General features: G+C 36.8%; 1 protein-coding gene across 13 annotated transcripts in view; it reads right to left on the reverse strand.

Moving 5' to 3' along the window:
• Positions 1–797: 797 nt before the first annotated feature.
• The window catches only part of PTPN13 (protein tyrosine phosphatase non-receptor type 13), a 193061-nt gene continuing 170670 nt past the window's right edge, over positions 798–23188 (reverse strand). For 6 of the 13 annotated variants that reach the window (XM_019806210.2, XM_019806223.2, XM_019806208.2 and 3 more), the window contains 11 exons: positions 21564–21657; positions 20525–20662; positions 20338–20426; positions 16642–16697; positions 14004–14110; positions 12060–12208; positions 10482–10572; positions 8045–8382; positions 6067–6282; positions 3877–3939; positions 798–1491 (listed from right to left, as the gene is read on the reverse strand). In XM_019806210.2, coding sequence (XP_019661769.2) covers positions 1396–1491; positions 3877–3939; positions 6067–6282; positions 8045–8382; positions 10482–10572; positions 12060–12208; positions 14004–14110; positions 16642–16697; positions 20338–20426; positions 20525–20662; positions 21564–21657 — 1437 coding nt within the window. In that variant the 3' untranslated portion in view covers positions 798–1395. The remainder of the gene's footprint in view (positions 1492–3876; positions 3940–6066; positions 6283–8044; positions 8383–10481; positions 10573–12059; positions 12209–14003; positions 14111–16641; positions 16698–20337; positions 20427–20524; positions 20663–21563; positions 21658–23188) is intronic. The other 7 variants (XM_019806238.2, XM_034671578.1, XM_019806241.2 and 4 more) reach the window with 2 other exon arrangements.

Here is a 23188-nt window from a genome sequence, read left to right on the forward strand (position 1 = left end):
GAAATGCGGTCAGTGCTGAGAATCAGAAGCAGGCTCTCTGAGGCAGATTTCTTTCCCTTCAGGCAGAACCAAATATAACCTCCCAGGAAATGTGATATTGTTTTCTTTTGATTATCCCTTGTCAGCTTAGATATTCTGAGTTTTACTTCAATTAGAACTTGAAAGTCTTCTGATTTATGTATCAGGCACAGGAAGCTGGCACCACTGACTGACAGGGAGGCAGAAAGCAGGGAGACTGAATGTCTTAGCTACTGTTGGTCAGTGCGTGACCCTCATGTCAGACCCTGAAGATCTACCAGGCTTTCCAACAACAGTCTTGGTCTGTGTGGCTGGCATGACAGGGACCAAGTGGGGAGATGGGAAGTTGGGGTTCAAAACTTCTTGCTTCCCCAGGGGCCTGAGTGTTGTTAAGAAGTAACACACTGAGGGGAGGTGAGTGGGGGGATGGGGTAACTGGGTGATGGGCATTAAGGAAGGCAGGCACCTGATGTAATGAGCACTGGGTGTTATACACAACTGATGACTTATTAAGTTCTACCCCAAAACTAATACTACAGCATATATTAACCAAATTGAATTTAAATAAAAAATTTTTTTTTAAAAAGAAAGAACACACTGAAGGGGCATCTGGGTGGCTCAGTTAAGCATCTGACTCTTGATCTCAGCTCAGGTCTTGATCTCAGGGTTGTGAGCTCAAGCCCTGCACCGGGCTCCACACTGGGGGTGGAGCCTACTTAAAAAAAAAAAAAAGAAAGAAAGAACACACAGCTGAAAATGTTTAATTTGTCTGCATACACTGGCTTGTTCATATTTTTAAGATGTATTTTTATTTACAAAGTGAGATGATGCATAACAATGCAGTTACAAATGTGATAACTCCATTTTCATGAAAAAGTATATAAATATATTACAGGAAATTCTATATAGTAAACATTAGAAACTGATACAGTAAACATTTGCTACTTTTTTCTATGTCAATATTACTGTCATTTAAAGCTTAAATACTGGTTTCAAGTATCCCCTATAAAATAACTCTATTAAAATACTGGGAAAGAATTTTGCTATAAACAAGACTGGTGCATTAAAAATAGAGTCGGCGTGTCCTTGTAACATCAACTATAATCAAATGCTTTTGTAATCATAATTAAGATCTGCACTGTTCAGTTAGTGTTAAAAATTTTTAAATTATTATCACAGGTTAAAGTAGCTGTAAAAATACAGCATTTCAACATTATTTATTGTTGTGAAGAATGCCCCTCTAAGGTAGAGGAGAATAAGCATAATAATATTGTATGGACTTGCTGCCCTGTGATATTTATTTTAAGCAGAGAACAGGAACACCTGTTGGAGGTTGGGAGCGAGATGAAGAAACATCCAGGAGGCTGTTTTTTCATGCTATTTCAGAAGCTGTGTCTGTTCTTTTTGCTCTTCTTCAGCTTGAAGACGTGTCAGCACATAAAGAATGACTTGATAGCAGAAAATATACTGATCCTATGGCAAAAAAAAAAAAAAAGAGAGAGAGAAAGAAGACTCTAGATGTATAATATGAAATATATATATATATAAAATGTTTGAGTAATTTTGAAAATATGGAAAAATTTTGTGATAATGTTTAATATAAAAAGTGGATATAGAATTGTGCAGTGTCATAAAAGTGGTAAGAAACTGAAACCAGGTTGACAAATGAGGAGGGGCAAAGCCTTGGGGGTGAGTGAGTGGGCAGGTAGAAATAACCCAGAGTCTTAACTGAAATGCTCTGTGGTAGGGCACTTCATTTCTGTGCTTTGGTAATGTTTATGATTTGCTTATAATGGAAAAATAAACTTCCTAAAAAATTTCCTCTACATTTATTGAACTCATCTTGATGTTGTGAAATGTCAAGAGAGTAATACCCAAGAAGCTACACAAAATAATACTCTTTAAATATTTGGAACAAAAGAATATAGAAATCAAAGTTTTTGGAAAATTAACTCTTTTTTTGGTGAAATTACTCTATTAGGTTGATGGTGCAGGGATCTGAATTTTCTTGTTATATTTTGCAAGGAATTAATGAGTCTGAAGGTAGGTAGAAAACATTCACAATATACTAAATGGAAAGTAATAAAACACTAACTACAGTTGAATCTTGTTTAAAATAGTTGTATGTGAGCATTCACGCCTGTACACGTGTTTGGCCTTAAAGAATGTAAGAATGTTTCTTAAAACATGCACAATTCTGAAGAGTAGGAGTAGAAGTCACCCTTTTATTTCCTTTGTGCTCAGCTGTATTTTAACTTTCCCAATTTGCACACGATCATCCTTGACTCTGTCATGCCACCAACATCCATTAGCAAACCTCCTTCACATAATGTCCTCTTCTCCCTATAGCCACACTGCTCCAGTCTGGGCCCACTGCCTGCCACTAAACTGACCTCCCTGCTTCTAACCCTGCATCCTCTTCCCCAGGTCGGGTCTTGTTTTAACACAGTAGCCAGAGAGGACCTTCAAAATGTGAGTCAGATCATGTGAGTCCACACTGATAATCCTGTGAGGTCTCCATTTCGCTCAGAGGAAAGCCCTGGCCCTGGCCCTGTCACCTCCCCTTCTCACCCCAGCCACACCAGCCATGGCCATTCTTAACCCCACCAGGCCTGCTCCTGCCTCAGAGCAGGTGGGTCTGTCTGCCTGAAATGCTTTACTTCCAGAGAGCCTCAAGCTCCGCACTGCACTGCCCTCAAGTCTTTGCTTTGGCATTACTTTCTCAGGGCTGCTACCCTATTTAAACTACCTCCGCCAGCCCACCACGACTCAACCTCTTTGCCCCACTCTATTTTTTTCCCTCTAAAGCACTTACCACTTTCAAAGATCCTACATAACCTACTTAGTTAACCTGCCTTCCTCATCACCACCCCATGAAGGGATCTTTGTTCCAATCACTGCTGTGCTCCAAGCACCCACAAGAGTGCCTGGTCTGCAGCAGGCACTCAGTAAGTAAGTATCTGTTGAATGAGTGAAATTTCTGGGTCTAAGGAACTGCTTATACAGATCTGTATGCTTTCTTGACCTAAAAAAATATGTAAATCAGCTTAATATTTAGGAGATTTAACTTGAATTAAAAATATACCTGAAGGGAAAATAGGCAAATTTTAATTTTAAAGATAGTATACCTCTGTATTCTTTAAGAGGTAGAGAAATGTGAATTTACAGATGTATGAAAATAGCTTCCATATCCCCCCTCACAATACAGACAATAAGGATAGCAGAACCACTCAGACCAGACAGATACTCTATGTACTGCAGTTCCTGTGAAAGACATGTCTGTAGGTCAGCGGGTGATAGAACCCATGGCTTGATTTCAGGTCAGAGAAATGAAAAAATGATCAAAACAGAGGATACACAGAACTACCCATTCACTCTCCCCCAAGAGTGCCTTCTCCCAGCCAAGCAACTCCAGTCTGCCCTCCGGACTTCTCGTCATTGCTGCTGAATCCATTCCTTCTCAGGGAATTTCTGTGGCAAGAATGTTACCTTCTATATCTTTTTAAAGTTGGAAATGGGGAAAGAATGCTACTAATTATACTCTATTTGTACGAACCCCAATTTCCCCCTCAACATGCCGCCCCATTCTCTGCATATCGTTCAGTGCAGATACTGCATTTCCTCATTTCCTGCATTTAAATGAAAGGCAAAATTTAAACGAGATATCTTTGAAATATTTTAATTTTTTTCTGAATTAGTCCTAATGCTTAAAAGAAAAGTCCTTTACCACCATAAATCTTTGGTTTTGTGTAATAATGTGGGGACCCTTTAAGAAGAGAAATGGTTCATTAAGCAGAATTTTGAAAACATCAGAATCTTCACAAAAATCCTCATTAGAAGACACCAGCCAAGACTCACCTCTGTCTGAACCATTCCATGTCTTTGTAGTCTCATGCAGCGCACTAAGTCAGCAATGTCAAACTGCCAAAGAAAACAGGGTCTGTACGTTAGATAAAAAGGGTTACTGAATTTGAACCCCAAAGATTCCATACCTCATTCTCTTTCTCCTTTAAGCAGTCTCAGGAAACTGTTCTGGACAAAATAAGTCAGTGGACTGACCCTGCCATCATTTGTTAATTTTATTTATGATCTTTGTAAGAATTAGGGGAGGTTATTCTATTTGAAAATCCCCAATAAAAACAAACAAATCCCCAAAAGAAATTCTCTCCTCTCTGGAAATTGACTAATTTCTAATATCAACATTGAAAAAAAAAAGGCAAACTACTTTTCCTACAGTTTGCATTTCAGAATGAAATTCCTGATCTTTTTATCTTCACTGATACTATTAGTTTGAAACAAGGGAGAAATAGATTTTGTTTTGTTCTACTTAAATGATTATGGTAGATACAATAGTGTGCGAAGAGCAAGACAGAACTACTTTTAATGAAAATTCTTTAAAAGCCATGATTTTAGGGGCACCAGGGTGGCGCAGTCGTTAAGCGTCTGCCTTCGGCTCAGGGCGTGATCCCGGAGTTTTGGGATCGAGCCCCACATCAGGCTTCTCTGCTATGAGCCTGCTTCTTCCTCTCCCACTCTCCCTGCTTGTGTTCCCTCTCTCACTGGCTGTCTCTATCTCTGTCAAATAAATAAATAAAATCTTAAAAAAAAATAAAAAATAAAAGCCATGATTTTAATTGCTTATGTGCAGGAAGATATTCTAATATTTTAAGTAAGTTTCATACTAATTTAAATTTTAAGTAAGATTATACTTATTAATTTTGTTTACACAGTAGCATTTTCTAAAGTGGGAGTAATTGTTTAGAGACTAGCATCAACTTGTACAACAAAGCATACATTTCCCATTTATAGGTAAACAATAGCAAGAAAAAGAATGTCTTTTTAAAAAAAATTTTTTAAATTATATTATGTTAGTCACCATACAGTACATCCCTGGTTTCCGATGTAAAGTTCGATGATTCATTAGTTGTGTATAACACCCAGTGCACCATGCAATACGTGCCCTCCTTACTACCCATCACCAGCCTATCCCATTCCCCCACCCAAAAGAATGTCTTTTTATTTCATAAATATACTTTCTTTTGTGCTTTTATTTATATATATATATATTTCTAAAGATTTTTATTTATCCACTTGAGAGAGAGTGCAAGAGCATACAAGTGGGGGGAGGGGCAGAGGGACAAGCAGACTCCCTGCTGAGCAAGGGGCACACCTCAGGACCAGATTCCAGGACCCTGAGATCAACCGGAGCCACAGTCAGACACTTAAACTAACTGAACCACCCAGGTGCTCTTATATATATGTGTATATATATATATATATATATTTTTTTTTTAATAAGCTCAACACCCAATGTGAGGCTTGCACTCAGGACCCCAAAGTCAAGAGTTGCATGCTCTACTGACTGAGCTAGCCAGGTGCCCCAGTGCTTTAATATTCTATTCCTAAATGTGACTGTGACACTGACTTTACCTTATACAAGCCTACAGACTGTAAAGAATAAAATGCAATACTGCATAAGGGATTTTGAGCATATGGTTAAAATCAGTAAAACAAATATAAAATTGAAGTATTATTTCTTCTTGATTATGATCTGGGTAGTTTTGAACATTTACTAAAACACAATTCTTAAAAAAAGATTTTATTTGAGAGAGAGTGAGCATGGGGGGGGGCGGAGGGACAGGGAGAAGCAGACTCCCCACTGAGCAGGAAGCCCAATGTGGGGCTCGATCCCAGGACCCTGAGATCATGACCTGAGCCGAAGGCAAACACTGAACCAACTGAGTCACCCAGGGGCCCCTAAAATACAATCTGATATAGTAAGAAAATTAAGGCATTCATAAAGGCTGCTAAACAGGGGTGTCTGGCTGCCTCAGTTGGTCAAGTATGTGACTCTCGATCTTGGGGTTGTGAGTTCGAGTCCCACATTGGGTATAGAGATTACTTAAAAGAATCTTAAATACCGCCCTCCCCCGCCCCGACAAAACCCCTGCTAAATAAAAAAATTCCAAGGTCATAACATACTATTAAAAATTAGATTCCACTGTTAAATCTGATCTAATGCTAGTTCAGCCTATATCTTGTACTCACTTCAAGATCTTGACTGATTAATCCTAAGACCACATCTATGCATATCAGGGTCCCTGAACGTCCAATGCCAGCGCTGCAGTGTGTGATGATTGGGCCGGATCTATGAATGTGTCTCATGTAAGAGATAAAAGTGAGCAAATCGTCTGGCTGAGAAGGTGTATCGTGGTCCGGCCAGGCAGTGAAATTCAGATGAGAAATATGTCGTATCTCTCCTGTCTGAAATTATACAATAGAAGCAACAGATAAACTGCATTGTTCACACATATGTTTAGTTCTTAATAATATACTGTCCTTTCCAACTTTGACTTGCCCATTGGATCAAATCAAAGGACAGGTGCAAGAGACAAAAAGACTCCATCAAGCAACACATGCAGGGTCTTTAAAAGGAGGTTGCTAAATCCACATTTTAAACACCGGTAAAAACTACTTTTTGAAACCCTAAAAGCAGATTGCAATGATATGAATAATAACCTTTTCCGAATGACTCCACTTTAAACTCACTCTGGATGAAAGCCAAAGTCATTGCAATGCCTTACAAGCCCTGCATAATTTGACTCAGCTACTTCTCAGCCCTGACCTGCTCCTCGTGGCCACTTTGCTCCACCTGCAGAGGCCTCTCTGTGGTTCTTTAAAAACAGGAGGCACAGTTCAAGCTAGGGCCCGTGCACTTGCTCTTTCTGACTGAGATCTCTCCTGGCCCCCTCATCCCTGGAGTTCACTCAACTCCTTTAGGGTTTTTTTCACAGCACCATCAACACTAGTATTTCCTCATTTACAAGTAAACTCCACGAGGTCAGGGATTTTTTTTTGTCTGTGTTGCTAACTGCTGAATCCCTAGATTCCATAACAGGGCCCAAGTTCTACAATGTATTAATCAAACAAATCATTTAAGGAATATTGAACAACTGTGTTAGCATAAGTAATGGGTAGGCTGGTGTGAATAAGAAGGTATAATCTTTAATTCTTTATAAAACCACATCAAAAACCATGAAGGAAATCATTAGGCTATGTTTACATGTAACCAATGGAATCAAGTCAAAGTCCAACAGGAAACCCATTATAGTTGCCCGTTGAACAACATGGGTTTGAACTGTACAGGTGCACTTAAACACAGATTTTTTTATAGCACAGTACTGTATATATTTTCTCTTCCTTTTGATTTTCTTAATAATTTCTTTTCTCTAGCTTACTTTGTTGTAAGAATCAGTATATAACACATATAATATATAAAATATGTGTTAATTGACTATGTTATTGGTAAGGTTTCCAGTCAACAGTAGGTTATTAGTAGTTAAGTTTTTGGAGAGTCAAAAGTTATATGTGGATTTTGGACTGCATGGGAGTCAGTGCCCCTAAGGGTCAACCATACTTACACTTAAACTAGTATTACTGTGGCAGGGGTCGTGGAGGAGGGTGAAATTGAGGGGGTGTGGAGGTGAGGAAAAATAGCAGCTTTACTTAAGGTGTATCCACTTATCTAATTTAAGCTAAACTGATTCAGTGGTTAGGTGGCTGCAGAAGGAATTACCCAAATGACAAACATTTATGCTACAATTGCCCATGTATTACCAAATATGTTGTGTTTATGGGGGAATATTTGCTACTTAGAGATCTTTAAAAAATAGTTTTATTCACTCTTCTTAGAGGTTTGACCTTAAAAAAAATACATTTCTAGCATATAGCTTCTGAGCCATTCTGTTCTATCACTAAGCAAAGATGACGGATGGTCACCGTAAAGGCCTGTATTCTCATTTTCATCCTAATACAGTACATACTAGAGGAAACTGGCAGTGAAGAAGATCATATTTAAGTTTCTATTAGATAAAAAACAATGGCTGACATTAATTCCACTGAATTGGGAAGCCTGAAGTTGCTGTCTTTTGTTTAGAAATACACTGATGCTCTTATGGAAAGTGTCCAGGCCTGCATTCCAACTAGGAGATAAGCCTTAGGAGATGGAAAGATTTAACTCACTTACCTGAATCTCTTCTAGGGCCATTGCCCTTACTACAAAGCCCTTCAGCTGTTGCATTCTCACGAGAGCCAGCCGAAGCCTGTCACTGACCATTGTTGTTTGGCCTAGGATGTTAGGCCAATAGCGCTGGCATTTGATTTTTTCCCCTTCTATCTCTTGGGTCATCATGGCTATCACTGTGGATTTTTGTTCCCAAATCATCTGCCAGAAATCTCCAACAGTTGTAGGAAGAGGTCCTTGGCAGGCAATGTAAGCGAACTCTTCTTTTCCCACGGGTATCCTAATGAAGCTGGCGTTGATATAGCCACCTTCATCTCCAAGAGGAACTCTTGTAGCATCATCTGTAAATTTCCCACCACAAAACAGAGCCAGCTGTATCATGCATTTTTAAACAAGAGCCTTATAAACAGGGTGAGTCAGACATTATGAGAAATTCCTCAGAATCATAAATGAAATCACAAACATGTTTTAATAAAGGCATATTTTCAAGTTACAGTCGAATCATTTCATATTTACTCATTTTGCTCTTGTTAAGTATATCTAAGATGTCGACTCAGTGAGTTTCTGACAGTTTGATATTATTTACACAGATTTGGTTGAAAAATTAAGATTAATAAATCAATTGATACATTTAGAACTTCTTAATAGGTTCCTGGAGAAACAAACATAACTCTGCTACTTCTTATCCATCTTATTTTAATGACAATGATGAATTTAATGAATGACAATGCTGAGAGATTATTTCATAAAATAAAAATTAGTATTATAATGATTAATATTAAAGTACTTATTACGAATAGAATTGGAATAATTATCTCTTGCTCATCTAATTAAATTACATTCTTTTAAGTCAGCACCCAAAATAATAAACACAATAAATAAAAAGGTAGCTCATTATATTCTTCAGGCATATAGGCCCCTGTCTTTGTCTGTAATTTCATGGTAAAAATATAAATTTTCAAACCAATGAAAAGTATATATAAGTCATCTTATCCAAGAGAATTAATTTGTAAGTACTTATACATCAAAAGTCATTTCCATTTAAAACATTTTCTAAATTTAACTGGTAATTTCTATGATTATCAAATTATGACTTTTGTAATAGGTTTCAAAATCCTTCATTAATTGCCCTTCAATTACTTGACTTCTATCTCTTAACCCATGGAAACAAACTCACTCAGTAGTTTTGGATTTATGGCTTATCCCACCTGACTCTGAGATACTAGTCTGGCCTTTTTTGGGGGGGCGGTGCTGAAATAATTCCCACCTACTTTATGCTGACGATTATCAATTTCATTTTTAAAGTGCTAAGATTCACTTTTCACAGGAACTTTTCCAAAATAAATTCTGTGTCTTCCAACTTGGTTGAAAAAATTCATTTTTACTGTTATTTATTGCATGATTTGTCACTATTGGTTTTGTTACAGGTCTTTTAATATATGACTTCCTGGCAAAGATAGGATCATTGTATCACACATGGTGGAATCCACTGTGCTAACACAGATGTATAAATATGGCTGATGATTACTATAAGAAGTTGCTAAAAAAATAGTTGCTAGACATTAATATTTTGGCTATATCCATATATATTTTAAAAAGTCACATGTTGATTGGTGAAACTGGTAAAATGTGGGTAAAAAGAATTCCCTTCTCTCCTCCTAGTATCTGAAATAATTCAAACTATAATGCAACCTGGTAGTACCATTGTTGATATCACTGCAGCCACATGCACATATAATGTATCATAGATATTTCTCTAAAGTTAAAATGAGTGGAATAAATAGATGTTGGTGTGACACATGAACTAAGGTTTTTTAGTGCTCATCCAGAAGTGAATTCCCTTCCCTTCCCTTCTCTCTCTTTTTCTTTTTTTTCTTTAAGTAGGCTCCACACCCAATGCAGGGCTTGACCTCATGACCCTGAGATCAAGAGTCACATGGTCTACCAACTGAGCTAACCAGGCAACCCCTCCTGTAGAAGCCAATTCATATATTTAAGAGACCTTAAAATCACTGATTTGGGATGCCTGGGTGGCTCAGTCGGTTAAGCATTGGACGCTTGACTCTGGCTCAGGTCATGATCTTGGGGTCATATGAATGGAGCTCGGGCTCCACACTCAACGGGGAGTCTGCTTGAGATTCTCTCCCACTCCTTCTGTCCCTTGCCTCCCCTTATGTATGTGCATACTCTCTTTCTTTCTCAAATAAATAAATCTTTAGTTAAGACTCTTCTGATTGATTTTCAGAATATACAGGTAATTTTAAAAGGAATTCACATTGTATATCTAAATGTATTTGTTACTGATGTAAATCTCTAAATATGTGTTTGTGTGTGTGTGTGTGCACACTTGTGTGAGAGATAGGGTAAACTAGCATAAAACTTATAAAACAGTTCAAATTATATTAGACATATATTTGATTTGAAGCCAAATTAAACTTACAGGGAAGTATGTTTTTGTATCGGTTTTTTCTTCTGTTTTCTTTAGTTTGTCCAATTAGACACTGATCCAAAGGTTTTAATTCTTGAAGATTCTGCAAGAAAAAATGGAAATAAAGCTAAATTTGTTGAGATAAGCAGTAATTCAGTAATAAGTGCAAATGCTTTAAATATGCAGGGTGTAAAATCGGCTACTGATCACAGGGCAGACTTTGAGCGTTAAGAAATAGGTATTTCCTGTCAAGATAAGCAAGTCTAAAATCCCAATACTAACCTGATATACTAGTTGTTGAAATATATTGCTGTAAATATCTTTAACATGTAGTCAACTAAATTTGCGAGGCTATTCTTTGTACCTTAATTTTAAATTTCAGTTTAAAGAGGTCTATGATTATGTTTTAAGAAAAAAAACCACAACTTATAAAAGCAAGTTTGGCTTAAAGTAATGAGCTGCAGAAGAATTTCTTGACAGTATTGTCTGTTGGGTCACAGAATAGCCCATGTGGTAGAGTTGTGGTTAGATAGTCCTAGGTTTTAAAGTCAACTCTCACTTTCCATTCACTCATTAATCCACTCATTTATCTCTTTATCCATCCATCCATCCATTCATATATCTATGGAAAATGCCTACTAGTTGCAGGCCACTGTAGTAAGTGCTGGGAATACAGTGGTGAGAAAGCAGATATGATTCTGGTTCTTTGAGCTTATAGACCAGTGGAAGAAAGAGGCAGTAAAGAAGGAAACAAATACTGTGATAAATGCTTTGAAGAAAATTAACAAGCTGTGACGTTAGAGAAAAATAGAGGTCTACTTTAAAAAGACTTGCGATGGCAGGTCTTTAGAATGGTGACATTAAAACTTAAGCCTTAAAGAAGAAATAATTGCTGCAAAATGGAGAGGAAGAGTATACCTCAACTATTATGGACTTTTCCCAAATCTATTAATGTGATTTACATTATTTGGAGTATTACAAAGCATCTAGCACATTCCAGAGGCTCTCAAGAGAAGTTAGCTCCTTTCACTTCAGTGGCTATGAAAAGCTCAGGAAGTGGGCAAAGTAAGCATATAGTTTGAGGGAGATGAACAAGGTAAACCCCAAAACCACAGTGGTGCTACATTCCTCTTTTGCCTAGTGGTATATATGGATGTTGCCAGCAAGACCACATGAGCAAGGGCTCTGAACCACTGCTGCATTGAATGGAGAGGCATAATTTTGGGGCTGTATTAAATTAGAAACTATAATTAATACACTGTAGATATGGTTCATTAGCAACAGTTTCTAATTTAATAAGTTCAGTGGATGTCTGGAATTGACACTTGACTTAAAAAAAAAGCCTCTCTAATCTCTACTAAGAGGCAGAGAAGGTAATATTTGGGGAGATCTGTCAAGCTCCAAAGTGGTTAAAGAGATCTCTTTAAATAGATACTATTAGGATCCTAGTTGGAAAAATTAATTTCCTGCTGGATAGGACAAGATGGTCATTTTAGTTGGAGGTAAAGTTATAAAGTAATGGACATTCTCAAAATTTCTCCTAACTTTGCATAAAACTTTGAGAAAGAATCACTGGCAGAAGCCACTTACCTCCAGCTCCTTAGAAGGAATTCCTTGATCTAATAAACCTCGCAATGTTCGAATGACTGACTTCAGCTTGGTACCAGTGTATTTACCAGAGGGTAGCACTTTGACGATGGGGAGTGCAGCAAGCTCCTCATTTGTCAGAAAGGGATGATCTAACAAGAAGAAGGCAGTTGATTTTTTTTTTTTTTTAGAATATTTTGTTTATTTAGGGAGACAGAAAACACAAGGGTGGGGTAGGGGAGGGGCAGAGGGAGAAGCAGACTCCCCACTGAGCAGGGAGCCTGACGTGGGGCTTGATCCCAGGACCCTGAGAACATGATCCTCAAACTGAAGGCAGACACTTAACCTACTGAGCCACCCAGGCGCACTAACAGTGGTTGGTTTTTATTGTTTTTTTTTAAATTTGCCCCAAACTGACTTAGCAAATAAGGGAACTGATTTGAGCCTATTCTCACTTCATCTGTTTTTATGAAAGCAAGAGTCTTTAGAATTAATAAGGCAGGAGAACAGGTAGGTAGATACCTACCATCAACATAAAATCTTGGCCACAGCAAGGCCCTTGTACCCAACTTTTAAGGAAACATCTCACTGACTGTTCAAAAATTCCTAAGGCTCTTGGCGCTCATGTATTTACAGTTTCTAGAAGAGTTTAAAATTTTTTTGCTTCTCTTGACTCAAATGACACTATTTTCTGGATGAAAATATATCTAGTCCTGTTATTACTTTGCACTTAAATTAGCTTCCAAGCACACTGGGGAAAAGATGAAGGGAGATGCTTCAGAAACTCCTTACAATGGGACATTGCACTAGAAACACCGATGCCTCCTCTCTCTACCCCCGCTTGGTACTCAGTGCTAGGATCTTGGGCATTTGACAGTTTTCTCAATAGAAATGAAAACCTGGGGTCTTCAGGAGCTTATCAAACGAGTGATATCAGTGTCTTAGAAGGGATGTGTATCTAATTTAGTGTCTGCTCTATGGAAACTGCTTATACCAGAAGGCAACTATTATCCTGGAAAAATGTAGGAGAGAGTTCTTGCTATAGTCTTGCAGCTACAAGTGTAGCTGCAAAGCTGTAAATCAGTTGATTAATGCCTTCTGATGATGTAGCTACTGTGTAGGCAACAATAACGCTAGGCTCCGTGGGTATACAAAGCTGTACAAGAACCTGAAGAAGCTGAACATCCAGCGGGGTGAAGGCTAACTGTAAATACAGAATTCACTTATAAAAAATCACTCCAAACTTTCACAGAACTGAGTGTAAAGGCAACAGGAGCTCAAAGGCTGGAGATGAGCCTGGGCTATAGGATTTGACAGGAGCACCATCACTGACACCAACAATTTACCTAAACTGAGAAAGTGTTAATTCAACTTTTTAAATTTCCTTTAACAGCTAAGACTTCAGATACAAAGCATGTCTTTCATTGCATTAATGTAACATTGCCTTTATAAAAAAAAGAGAAATGATACACTGGATAGAGCCTCATTTCTCCACTGGCTCAGTTATAAAATGAAAGAAACAGATTTAGAGCAATTAATGCCTGTTTTTAAAAAATGAGGTTGAGATGCAAGGGTAATAATTTCCGGTCTTTGAGCTATTCTACCTATTTTATTGTAAATAAAATGCATTCCTCAACTCTTGTCCAGATTGGCAAAATTGTGACTTTGTGTTTCTAATTAAAGTATTTACACATTTATTTCTGTGTTTTACTTTAGGCCACTGAGAATTTTAGCCTACAGCTAAATATCTACAAATACTAATACAAATATCTAGTTATTACAACTGAATGTTGATGTTTGTCTATGTGATTTTACTTTATGTATGGAACCAAATAATGTACATGTACAGTGAAATAACACATCCATATATTCTCAAAACTGTAATTTTCATACACTTATTTTTTTATCTATTATTTTTGACCAAAAAATTGCTCCTAAAATTCTTGCCTTTATTGGAATCTTCATGGTTTGTTGTTTCTATCGGCAATTCATCGCTTCCCCATGTTATCTCATCATCATCGTCAGGCTTCCTTTCTTGTGACTTTTGAATCAAGCTATGACAACAAAACACAGTGGTAATATTTTCTTCAGTTTTGTCCCTGAAATAAATTTAAATATTATGTCCTTGAACCCCTTGTTTCCTCTACAATTATCAATACTTAAAAAGAGAACATCTGATTAAAAAAGACCAAGTCCACAATTTCTAAAATTCATTGGTAGATGGAAATTAAACTGAAGTACAGAATTGTTTAATATAGTCTAAAATTTATCCTCAACAAATCCTGTCTTTGAACCTTAGATTGAAGGAGTCCTCTTGGGGACAGAGAAAGTGGTGGTTTGTTTCTGCCCTCCAACATGGATAACCCATTACAATTGTGCTGATATAGCTCTTGTCTTTTTTTTTTTTTTTTTTTTTTTAAGGAGGCTCAATGCCCGGTGTGGAGCCCAACATGGAGCCCAAACTGGGGCTTGGACTTACGAGCTTAAGATCAAGAACTGGGCTGAGATCAACAGTTGGATGCTTAACTGACTGAGCCACCCAGGCGACCCTCTCTTGTCTTTTTTTTTTTTTTTTAAAGATTTTATTTATTTATTCGACAGAGATAGAGACAGCCAGCGAGAGAGGGAACACAAGCAGGGGGAGTGGGAGAGGAAGAAGCAGGCTCCTAGTGGAGAAGCCTGATGTGGCGCTCGATCCCATAACGCCGGGATCATGCCCTGAGCCGAAGGCAGACGCTCAACCGCTGTGCCACCCAGGCGCCCCACTTCTCTTGTCTTTTTAATAGCTACCTACTATTGTACTGTATGGATATATCTTAATTTATTTATTGAAGTCCCTATTGATGGACATCCATCTTTTGCTACAACTGGGGGCTAGAAGGACACTTCTGTATCAGGGAACTCAATGTAATAAAGCACAGTACAAATTCTCATTATTCTAGTGGTACATAGTAGAGGCCATCTCCCTGGTAAGGTGGATGGCTAGGGAAGAGAATCTAGGCAGGAGAAATGTTTAGTGAAGAGGTGAAAAAGGATAATGTAAAAGGCTGAACACATTTTTTCATTTTCTGATATTCAGGGGGAACAAAGCAGAGTACATCTGTCTGATGACATTAGTACACACCACTAAAGCAAGACATGTACAATGCTCCCCAAATGTCATGGGGGGCAGAGATTATACTGCTTTTATGGTGGATATTTTCCTCTACTTCAGCTAATTGTGGGTTACAATTAACATTTAATTTGCAAGCTCTGCATTTATGACGTTGCTTTTGTCATAGAGTAAGTGTATTAGTCTGCAAGGATATAGTTTGGATATCCTTCCATCCTTCTTTCTCATTCTTTTGATTAGCTGCTTTAGTATTTCATGGGTGATTGTATTAGTATACCGTAATTTATTTTGTGTATATTATTTTTTTAAGAAGTATGCATGAAGTTGCAATTACATTTTTGTAGAAATGTCTTTGTACACACGTGGTAGTGGGAGCAATTCTTAGAAATAAAATTACTAGATTGAAGGTTATGTACCACAGTTCTTTGACTCTTTGACACCCATCATTGTAAGATACACTATTATTTTGTTTACATTAAGAAAGAAACGATATTGATGATTGTATATGATTTTAGAGNTGTACCACAGTTCTTTGACTCTTTGACACCCATCATTGTAAGATACACTATTATTTTGTTTACATTAAGAAACGATATTGATGATTGTATATGATTTCAGAANTTTAGAGGCTTTAAAATTAAAAATAAAGTGTTTCCAAGAGTAACATGCAGATTAAATTTATATCTTAATAGTGTTTCTAACTGCCTCCCAAATAAATTACATATACTAATCTACCTATTCTCCTTCCTCCCCTTGCCCTGCTTAACAGAGTAGAGCCTGTATGTTTATAATTATTGGCAGCTGGCCCAGATATTTGCTAATCTTTTAAATTTAAATTGTATACGTTTCTCCAATAATAATATGTACCCCCTCGTCTAACTTTACTTAGTGAAAAATTCACTGTCCATTTGCTTTTCTAGGAAAATGCAAGTAGCTCCCTTTGATTTTTAGGTTATCCGATACGGAGCAAAATTTATTTTCGTACACTTTGTTGGCCGATATATATATATACATATATATACAGACATATATATATAACTTTTTAAAACACTAAATAAAGTATCAGGAAAAATCCATTTTGTATTAGAAACTGTTTTCAGAAAGAAACAAAATTGTGGGGTGTTAAAAATGTTTCCTGTCTTCTTCCGTTTTATTTTAATACTACTAGAAGATAATCAGTATCATCATTGTTGGCACATTCCCTTTTAGACCTTTCTTTCATTTTTCCCATAGTCAAGGATATACTTCTTTTTCGGAGGAATGTTTTAACAAACACATTGTCACATGTCACTAGAACCTCCTTGTAATAGTATTTTAAAAATATTGAATATTCATCCATAGGTCCATAATTTAGTCAAATATTTTCATTTTACTGGAAAAGAATAAATTAATTTCAAAAGCAACATCTACATGAAAATCTTCAGAGCACTTCTAAAAAGGAATGGAATTATCTTTAAAAGAATATTTTCTTACCTTTCACTTTTTACTTTTTCTTCACAATCTTTTTCACAGCCATTCATTTTGACAGACTAAAATAAAGAGAAATAAAAATCACATTAGCCCATTTAAAAAAAAAATCAAATGATCTCATGATGTTCCATTTTTTTCCTATTATTTCCTATATTTACTGTTATGTCCATCCTCCTATAACAAAGACACATATGACATTCAAATAATGTCAACCTATGGCTAAGGCATCTTCAGTGACCCAAGAGTTTTCGCTGGTTCCACTTATTCACCTTTACACTCATCTTGGCTTTTCCTTTCTTATAAGGGATATTAATAGTATAGAGGTAAGGAAAAAGCAAGATGAAAAGCTAAAGTATGATTACTTAGATAGGCATACTTGGAATATACTTTTATACTACTTCAATTTTCTTAAAAAAGATTTTATCTATTTGAGAGAGAGAGAGAGAGAATGAGTGGTGAGGAGGGGAAGAGGGAGAGAGAGAGAGAGAACCAGACTCCTTGCTGAGGAGGGAGCCCAACGTGGGACTCGATCCTAGGACTCGGAGATCATGACCTGAGCTGAAGGCAGATGCTTAACCGACTGAGCCACCCAGGCGTTCCTACACTACTTCAATTTTAAAATTTGAAAATGGGCTCTCCAGGAATATCTTAGTGATTTTCAATGTGTTAAATTATCTTTCCCTTTTATTAATATAGTGAGGAGTCTCTCCATGGAGAACATAGATCAATCAGCTCAAACTGTAATGGAGTATGGTGTCTCAGAGACCCAAATACTGCAGGAGCAGTTTGCTACAATTAGAAGAAGATGCCAACTGGCATTCATTCCTTCATTCATAAATAAGACTCAGACATTGGCCTTAAGTATTTCATTAAGAGGTAGTCAAGTGTAGAGTGACAAACTACAGTAGAGTGACAAATGACTGTGCACTATACTATACTCTTTATAGTACCATGATTAGTAGCTTAACTTTTGGCCCATAGGGTTAAAACCCTAAAACTTTCAGGGTTGTACACATAATTCAGTCATTCCACTACCAGGTATTTACACAAAGAAAACGAAAACATGTTTTAAAAAGAAGTACCCCTATGTTTATTGCACCTTTCCTTTTTTTTTTTAAGTAATCTTTACACCCAAAATGGGGCTTGAACTCACAATCCAGAGATCAAGAGTCGCATGCTCTACCATCTGAGCCAGCCAGTGCCCCTACTGCAGCATTATTTACAATAGCCAAGATATGGAAGCAACCCAAGTATCCATCAATAGATGAATAAAAAAGATGTGGTATATAAACACAATGGAATATTNAGCCAGCCAGTGCCCCTACTGCAGCATTATTTACAATAGCCAAGATATGGAAGCAACCCAAGTATCCATCAACAGATGAATAAAAAAGATGTGGTATATATACACAATGGAATATTACTTAGTCATAAAACAGAATGAGATCTTGCCATTTGTGACAACATGGATAGATCAACAGGGTATCAAGCTAAGTGAAATAAGACAAAGACTAATACTGTGTGGTTTTACTGAGATGTGGAATCTAAAAAATAAATGAACAAAAACAACAGAAACAGAGTCATAAATAAAGAGAATAAACTGGTGGTTGCCAGAGGGGACAGGGGTGGGAGTGTGGGCAAAATAGGTGAAGGGGATTAAGAGGTACAAACTTTCAGTTATAAAATAAGTAAGTCATGAAGATGAAAAGTACAGCACTGGAAACAGAGCCAGTAATATTGTAATAACTTTGTATGGTGACAGGTGATAAATTACATTTAATGTGGCAAGCACTGCATAATATATAGAGTCAAGTCTCTAATATTGTAATAACTTTGTATGGTGACAGGATAAATTACATTTAATGTGGCAAGCACTGCATAATATATACAGTCAAGTCACATAATATACAGAGTCAAGTCACAAAATATTTGACTAAATTAACTGAAATTAATATACCATTGTATTTCAACTATATTTCAATAATAAAAGTTAAAAAAAAAAAACCCCACAAAGCTTCCAGGGTTGTAGAATACACTGTTCTGAACCGATTCAGTAAATAATCTACAACTTGTTTACAGTGATCCCAAAGAGATGCACTCATGAAAACTGAATATTTTCAGAAGTTATAAGATGCTTAAAATTACCCAAATATAGGCAATATTCTAGAAATATAAGATGAAACAGAAAAATTTTCCGGAATATTCCTTAGTCTTCTTTTCAGCTATGGAGATTAGTCATATTCGTCTTTTTCGAATTTGTCTGCTTATGAATATAATTTCCATAGTAATTTTAATACATTTAGAGTTTGGTACAAATGAAACTTCACATTTTTATCTCAGTACTTTGTTTCCTCCTTTCCTGAAATTTCTTTTTTTTTTACTTTCTTTGTTTTGCTTATGCTTAGTTAAAATCTCTTCTGAAGTAGAAGTCCCATATATTCATACGTCAATTTATTAATTTTAAGGATGGACTGGCCCAAAATGTTTGGTCTTAAACATCTTGAATTCTCAAGGTGCAAATTTGTGGGATCTACCTGTACTTTGGTGGTAGAATAACTTTTATGATATGAGCTTTAATTAAAGACTTTATCTGAGAGATAGCATGAGTGGGGGTAGTGGGGAGGAGCTGAGGGAGAGAGAGAAGCACACTCCCCGCTGAGAAGGGAGCCAGATGCGGGACTCAATCCCAGGACCCTGGGATCATGACCTGAGCCGAAGGTAGACACTTAACTGCATGAGCCACCCAGGCGCACCTGAACCTTAATTTTTAGATTTGTACTGGACAGCTTTACATCCTAATTTCTTCCATGTGAAATTTAAAATCATTTTATCAAGCCACTCTTCTCATCTTAAAAAAAAAGTTGAAATATTTTATGGGACAATTATTTCATTTATGGGTAAATCTAGGGAGAATTTAAATTTAAGGTTTTTCTATCAAAGAATAGAAATATTTAATATTTCTTTTGCTTCTTTGTAGAGCTTTAAAGTTTACATATTTTGGGTTGAATTTATGCCTATAGCTTTTATTTGTTTTTAACTATTGTGAATGAAATTTTACTTAATTGTACATTTTATAACTGGTTGAAGCAAAGACTTTGTTATGGTCTGTATTGTGATCCCACAGAATTCACAGGTTGAAGCCCTAACCCACAATGTGACAATGTTTTGAGACAGGATATTTATGGGGGTAATTAAAGCTAAATGAGGTCATAAGGACTGGGCCCTAATCCAACAGGAATGGCGTCCTCATAAGGAAAAAGAGAAGATACCAGGAGTGCATGAACACAGAGGAATGGCCATGTGGGTACAGTGAGAAGCTGGCCATCCACAAGCCAAGGTGAGAGGTCTCATCAGAAACCAACCCAACTAGGATATTGATCTTGGACTTCCATCCTCCAAAATTGTGAGAAAATGAACTCCTGTATTTTAAGCCACCTAGTTGGTGGTATTTTGCGATGATAGTCCAAGCACACTAGGACAGGCCACAAACGCAAATGCCTATGGGAACCAGACAAATAAATACAAAGCTGTGAATGCCAGGGTCAGGGCAGGGGGTGAGCAGTGCTGGGGAATCGGAAATGGTGGAGGCGTTGGAGGCAGAGGTAAGGCTTCAGCAGAGAAAGCAAGCTTTCAGTAAGGAGATACGCAATTCTAACAGGACACAGCATCTGACAGTGTTCATCTAGGTATTATCCTTACCTCTGCAAAATCTTCAGGTAATGGTGAACCATCACAGTCCGTATCTTCTGCTCTCTCTTCAGATAATTTCCCGTTGGTTTTCAATGAACCTGGGAGAGACACAAGTAGGCCAAAAGGGGTTAAAACGCTCCCCGGAGGACTTTTTGTACTCCTCGGTGTACCAGCTTACCCACTCTGGGTCATCTACCTGGAACACAGGCATCTCCTGCCGCACTGTTCTGGTTTAGAAGATTCTGGGCTTCCTCATCCACAACGTCCAGCAGAGACTGAATAACTTCAGCTTCTTGGGGATCATCATAGATATCATCTTCTTGTACATTAGATTCTTGAAAAGCAGGAATTTACATGAGATTTTACTTTAAAAATAGTGATATGAGAAAGAGACACTGTCAAATTGAAGATAGCAGATCTTTCAGATTTTAAGCATCTCCTTTGAAAAGCAGCCAGGAGCAGAAGAGCAGTTTACACTCGTGGAACCTAGTCATTTCTAGTCCCAGCATGACTCTGGCTGCCACGATGAAAGACCACAGAAATATAACTGAAAAAGGATAAACCAAAATCTATGCTGTGAAGTAATAACTTCAAGCTTATTTTCCTAAATTAATCCCAAATTATTAATTCATGAAAGAAACTCAACTGAAGAAGTTATGTTACAAAGATTCAGGATATACTGGGGTGCCTGGATGGCTCAGTCGGTTAAGGGTCCAACTCTTGGTTTTTGGCTCAGGTCAGGGTATCGGGGTCATGAGATTGAGCCCCTGTGTCGCACACTGTTGGGCGTGGAGCCTGCTTAAGATTCTCTCTCTCCCTCTCCCTCTGCCCCTCCCCCCCACCACCATGTGTGCTCTTGTGCACATGCTCTCTCTTAAAAAAAATAAAATTTACAAAGATTAAGGATACAATAAGGCAGCCCAAACATCTTCAAGAAACGTTTTCTAAATTATTAGGTGAATTGCTGCTTCAAAGAATATAAGCGACACTATTGAACAAAAATAGCTATCTTTTCTATCATTTAAAAATATTTTTAATATTAGAGATGAGAATGAATATAGGACATTTGTACAGTAATGCTACTAAAAATAATTTTACACTGTTCTTTTATTTCTTTGAACAACAGTCCTTCCTTTTTACACTATAGGAACATGTAAGCCCAATACCTAATATTTCTTTATTACCTGAATTATTAGGGCATTTAGAGTAACTGGATGATTGATATGGAAAACTACCTTTGGAGAGAATCAAGTTTGCTGATCCCTTCATCTGATAAGTAGAGCATTTTCCTTCAGGGTACAAAACTTCAATTATTTCTTCCCCATTAACCTGAAGTACGAAACCAGAGCAAATCATTAGTTTACTATTTTACTAACTTCCAGGATTAGGGAGGGACTGTAGATTGCCTCACCATGTCCTTCTCTCCCTCTTTCTTAGTACAAAATCCATTTTTATCTACCCATAATAGATCAGTGTTTCTAGGAAACATCAGTACAATGGAATGTACAAAGAGGAGGGGACTTTCCGTCATCAAAATCTCTGAAAACAGATTACATAACATCAAATAATTATTTTTATTCCAAGAATTCTCACAATGTTTACTATTATAAATTTTGAGTTGCCAAAGAAAACTCTATTATGCAGTATTTCCTAAATCTGTTTGAAAAATCTCTTTTTTGAGGTATATTTTATGGGACTTATCTTTCATAAAACTTTTTAGGAAAGTTTTATGGATCACTAACTTAGAAGTTGAGGGAAAGGGAAAAAATAATCTTTTAAGTATTTGTGAAGCTGTGACTTGGACACAGACTCTAGTTTAGCTTCTGGTCAACTTTTGGGTATAAAGATCTAGTCTAAACTCATGTCAATTTAAGAAAGGTAACAATGGGAGCATAACTGTAAATTATTGAATAGAATGTAACTTTCTAATTCAATGGGAAATTGTGAACACTTCATGGTGCATGGCCTATTGAAAGAAAACTGATTTGAACAAAAATGCAAAATTAAATGATGAGAATAAATTAAAATAATTATATACAAATAAAAGGTGGTTTGCTCTGAAGATCTTACTCTTTTTATCGAGACAAAAAGTAGAAATGGTAGATGCAATAGAATTATTTCTTCGTAACTAGTGGTTATATAATGTCAAGTTTTACTGGATTGTGAAACTGCAATCTTTACAAGAAATTCATAGTACAGACGTTAGCATCAAGAACAGAATATTGTTTGAGAGACTTCCTGAAAGATTTGAACTCCAACAAAAAATGTTTGCAACTATGAAGAACAAAGGTCCTAGTTCCTAAGGGTTTTATATTAATTTAAACAAAAATTCTCTGCGTCTCCCTTTCAACAACATGCTGATATTTAAAAAGAAAATGAACACCATACAGTATGACTAACACTAGAAATACATGAAAATTCAGGTGTTCCAGCTTAATTGTAGACCTTATGAATAAACAGGGAATAGTGGGTGTTGCTGTATCTCAGTTATTTTTGTGTCGCAATCATTTCTGCCTAATAATTCTTCTACTGCAATACCTTTTCAGGATTTGCTGGACCCGTGAGCTGAAAGACATAGAATTTTGACCTACTGGTCACCAAATTTTCCTTCTACACTAAATCCAGCTCTGGATCTTATATGGAAAGACTTTCAAATAGTGGGGTTCAGAATAGACTGTAATGGGATGTGTATGGGATTAAACAATTCCACAAAATGAAGATCCAGCTGGGATCATTTCAGAATGTACATTACATGCCAAAAGAAAATCATAAAACAGAAATGCTAACCAAATGAACAGGCATACGTAAGGCCTTAAAGAGAAAGCTCCAAGTGGAATTTAGTTATGTATTAAAGTAGTTT

The sequence above is a fragment of the Ailuropoda melanoleuca genome, chromosome 11 (genome assembly GCF_002007445.2).
Source record: "Ailuropoda melanoleuca isolate Jingjing chromosome 11, ASM200744v2, whole genome shotgun sequence".
NCBI lineage: Eukaryota > Metazoa > Chordata > Mammalia > Carnivora > Ursidae > Ailuropoda > Ailuropoda melanoleuca.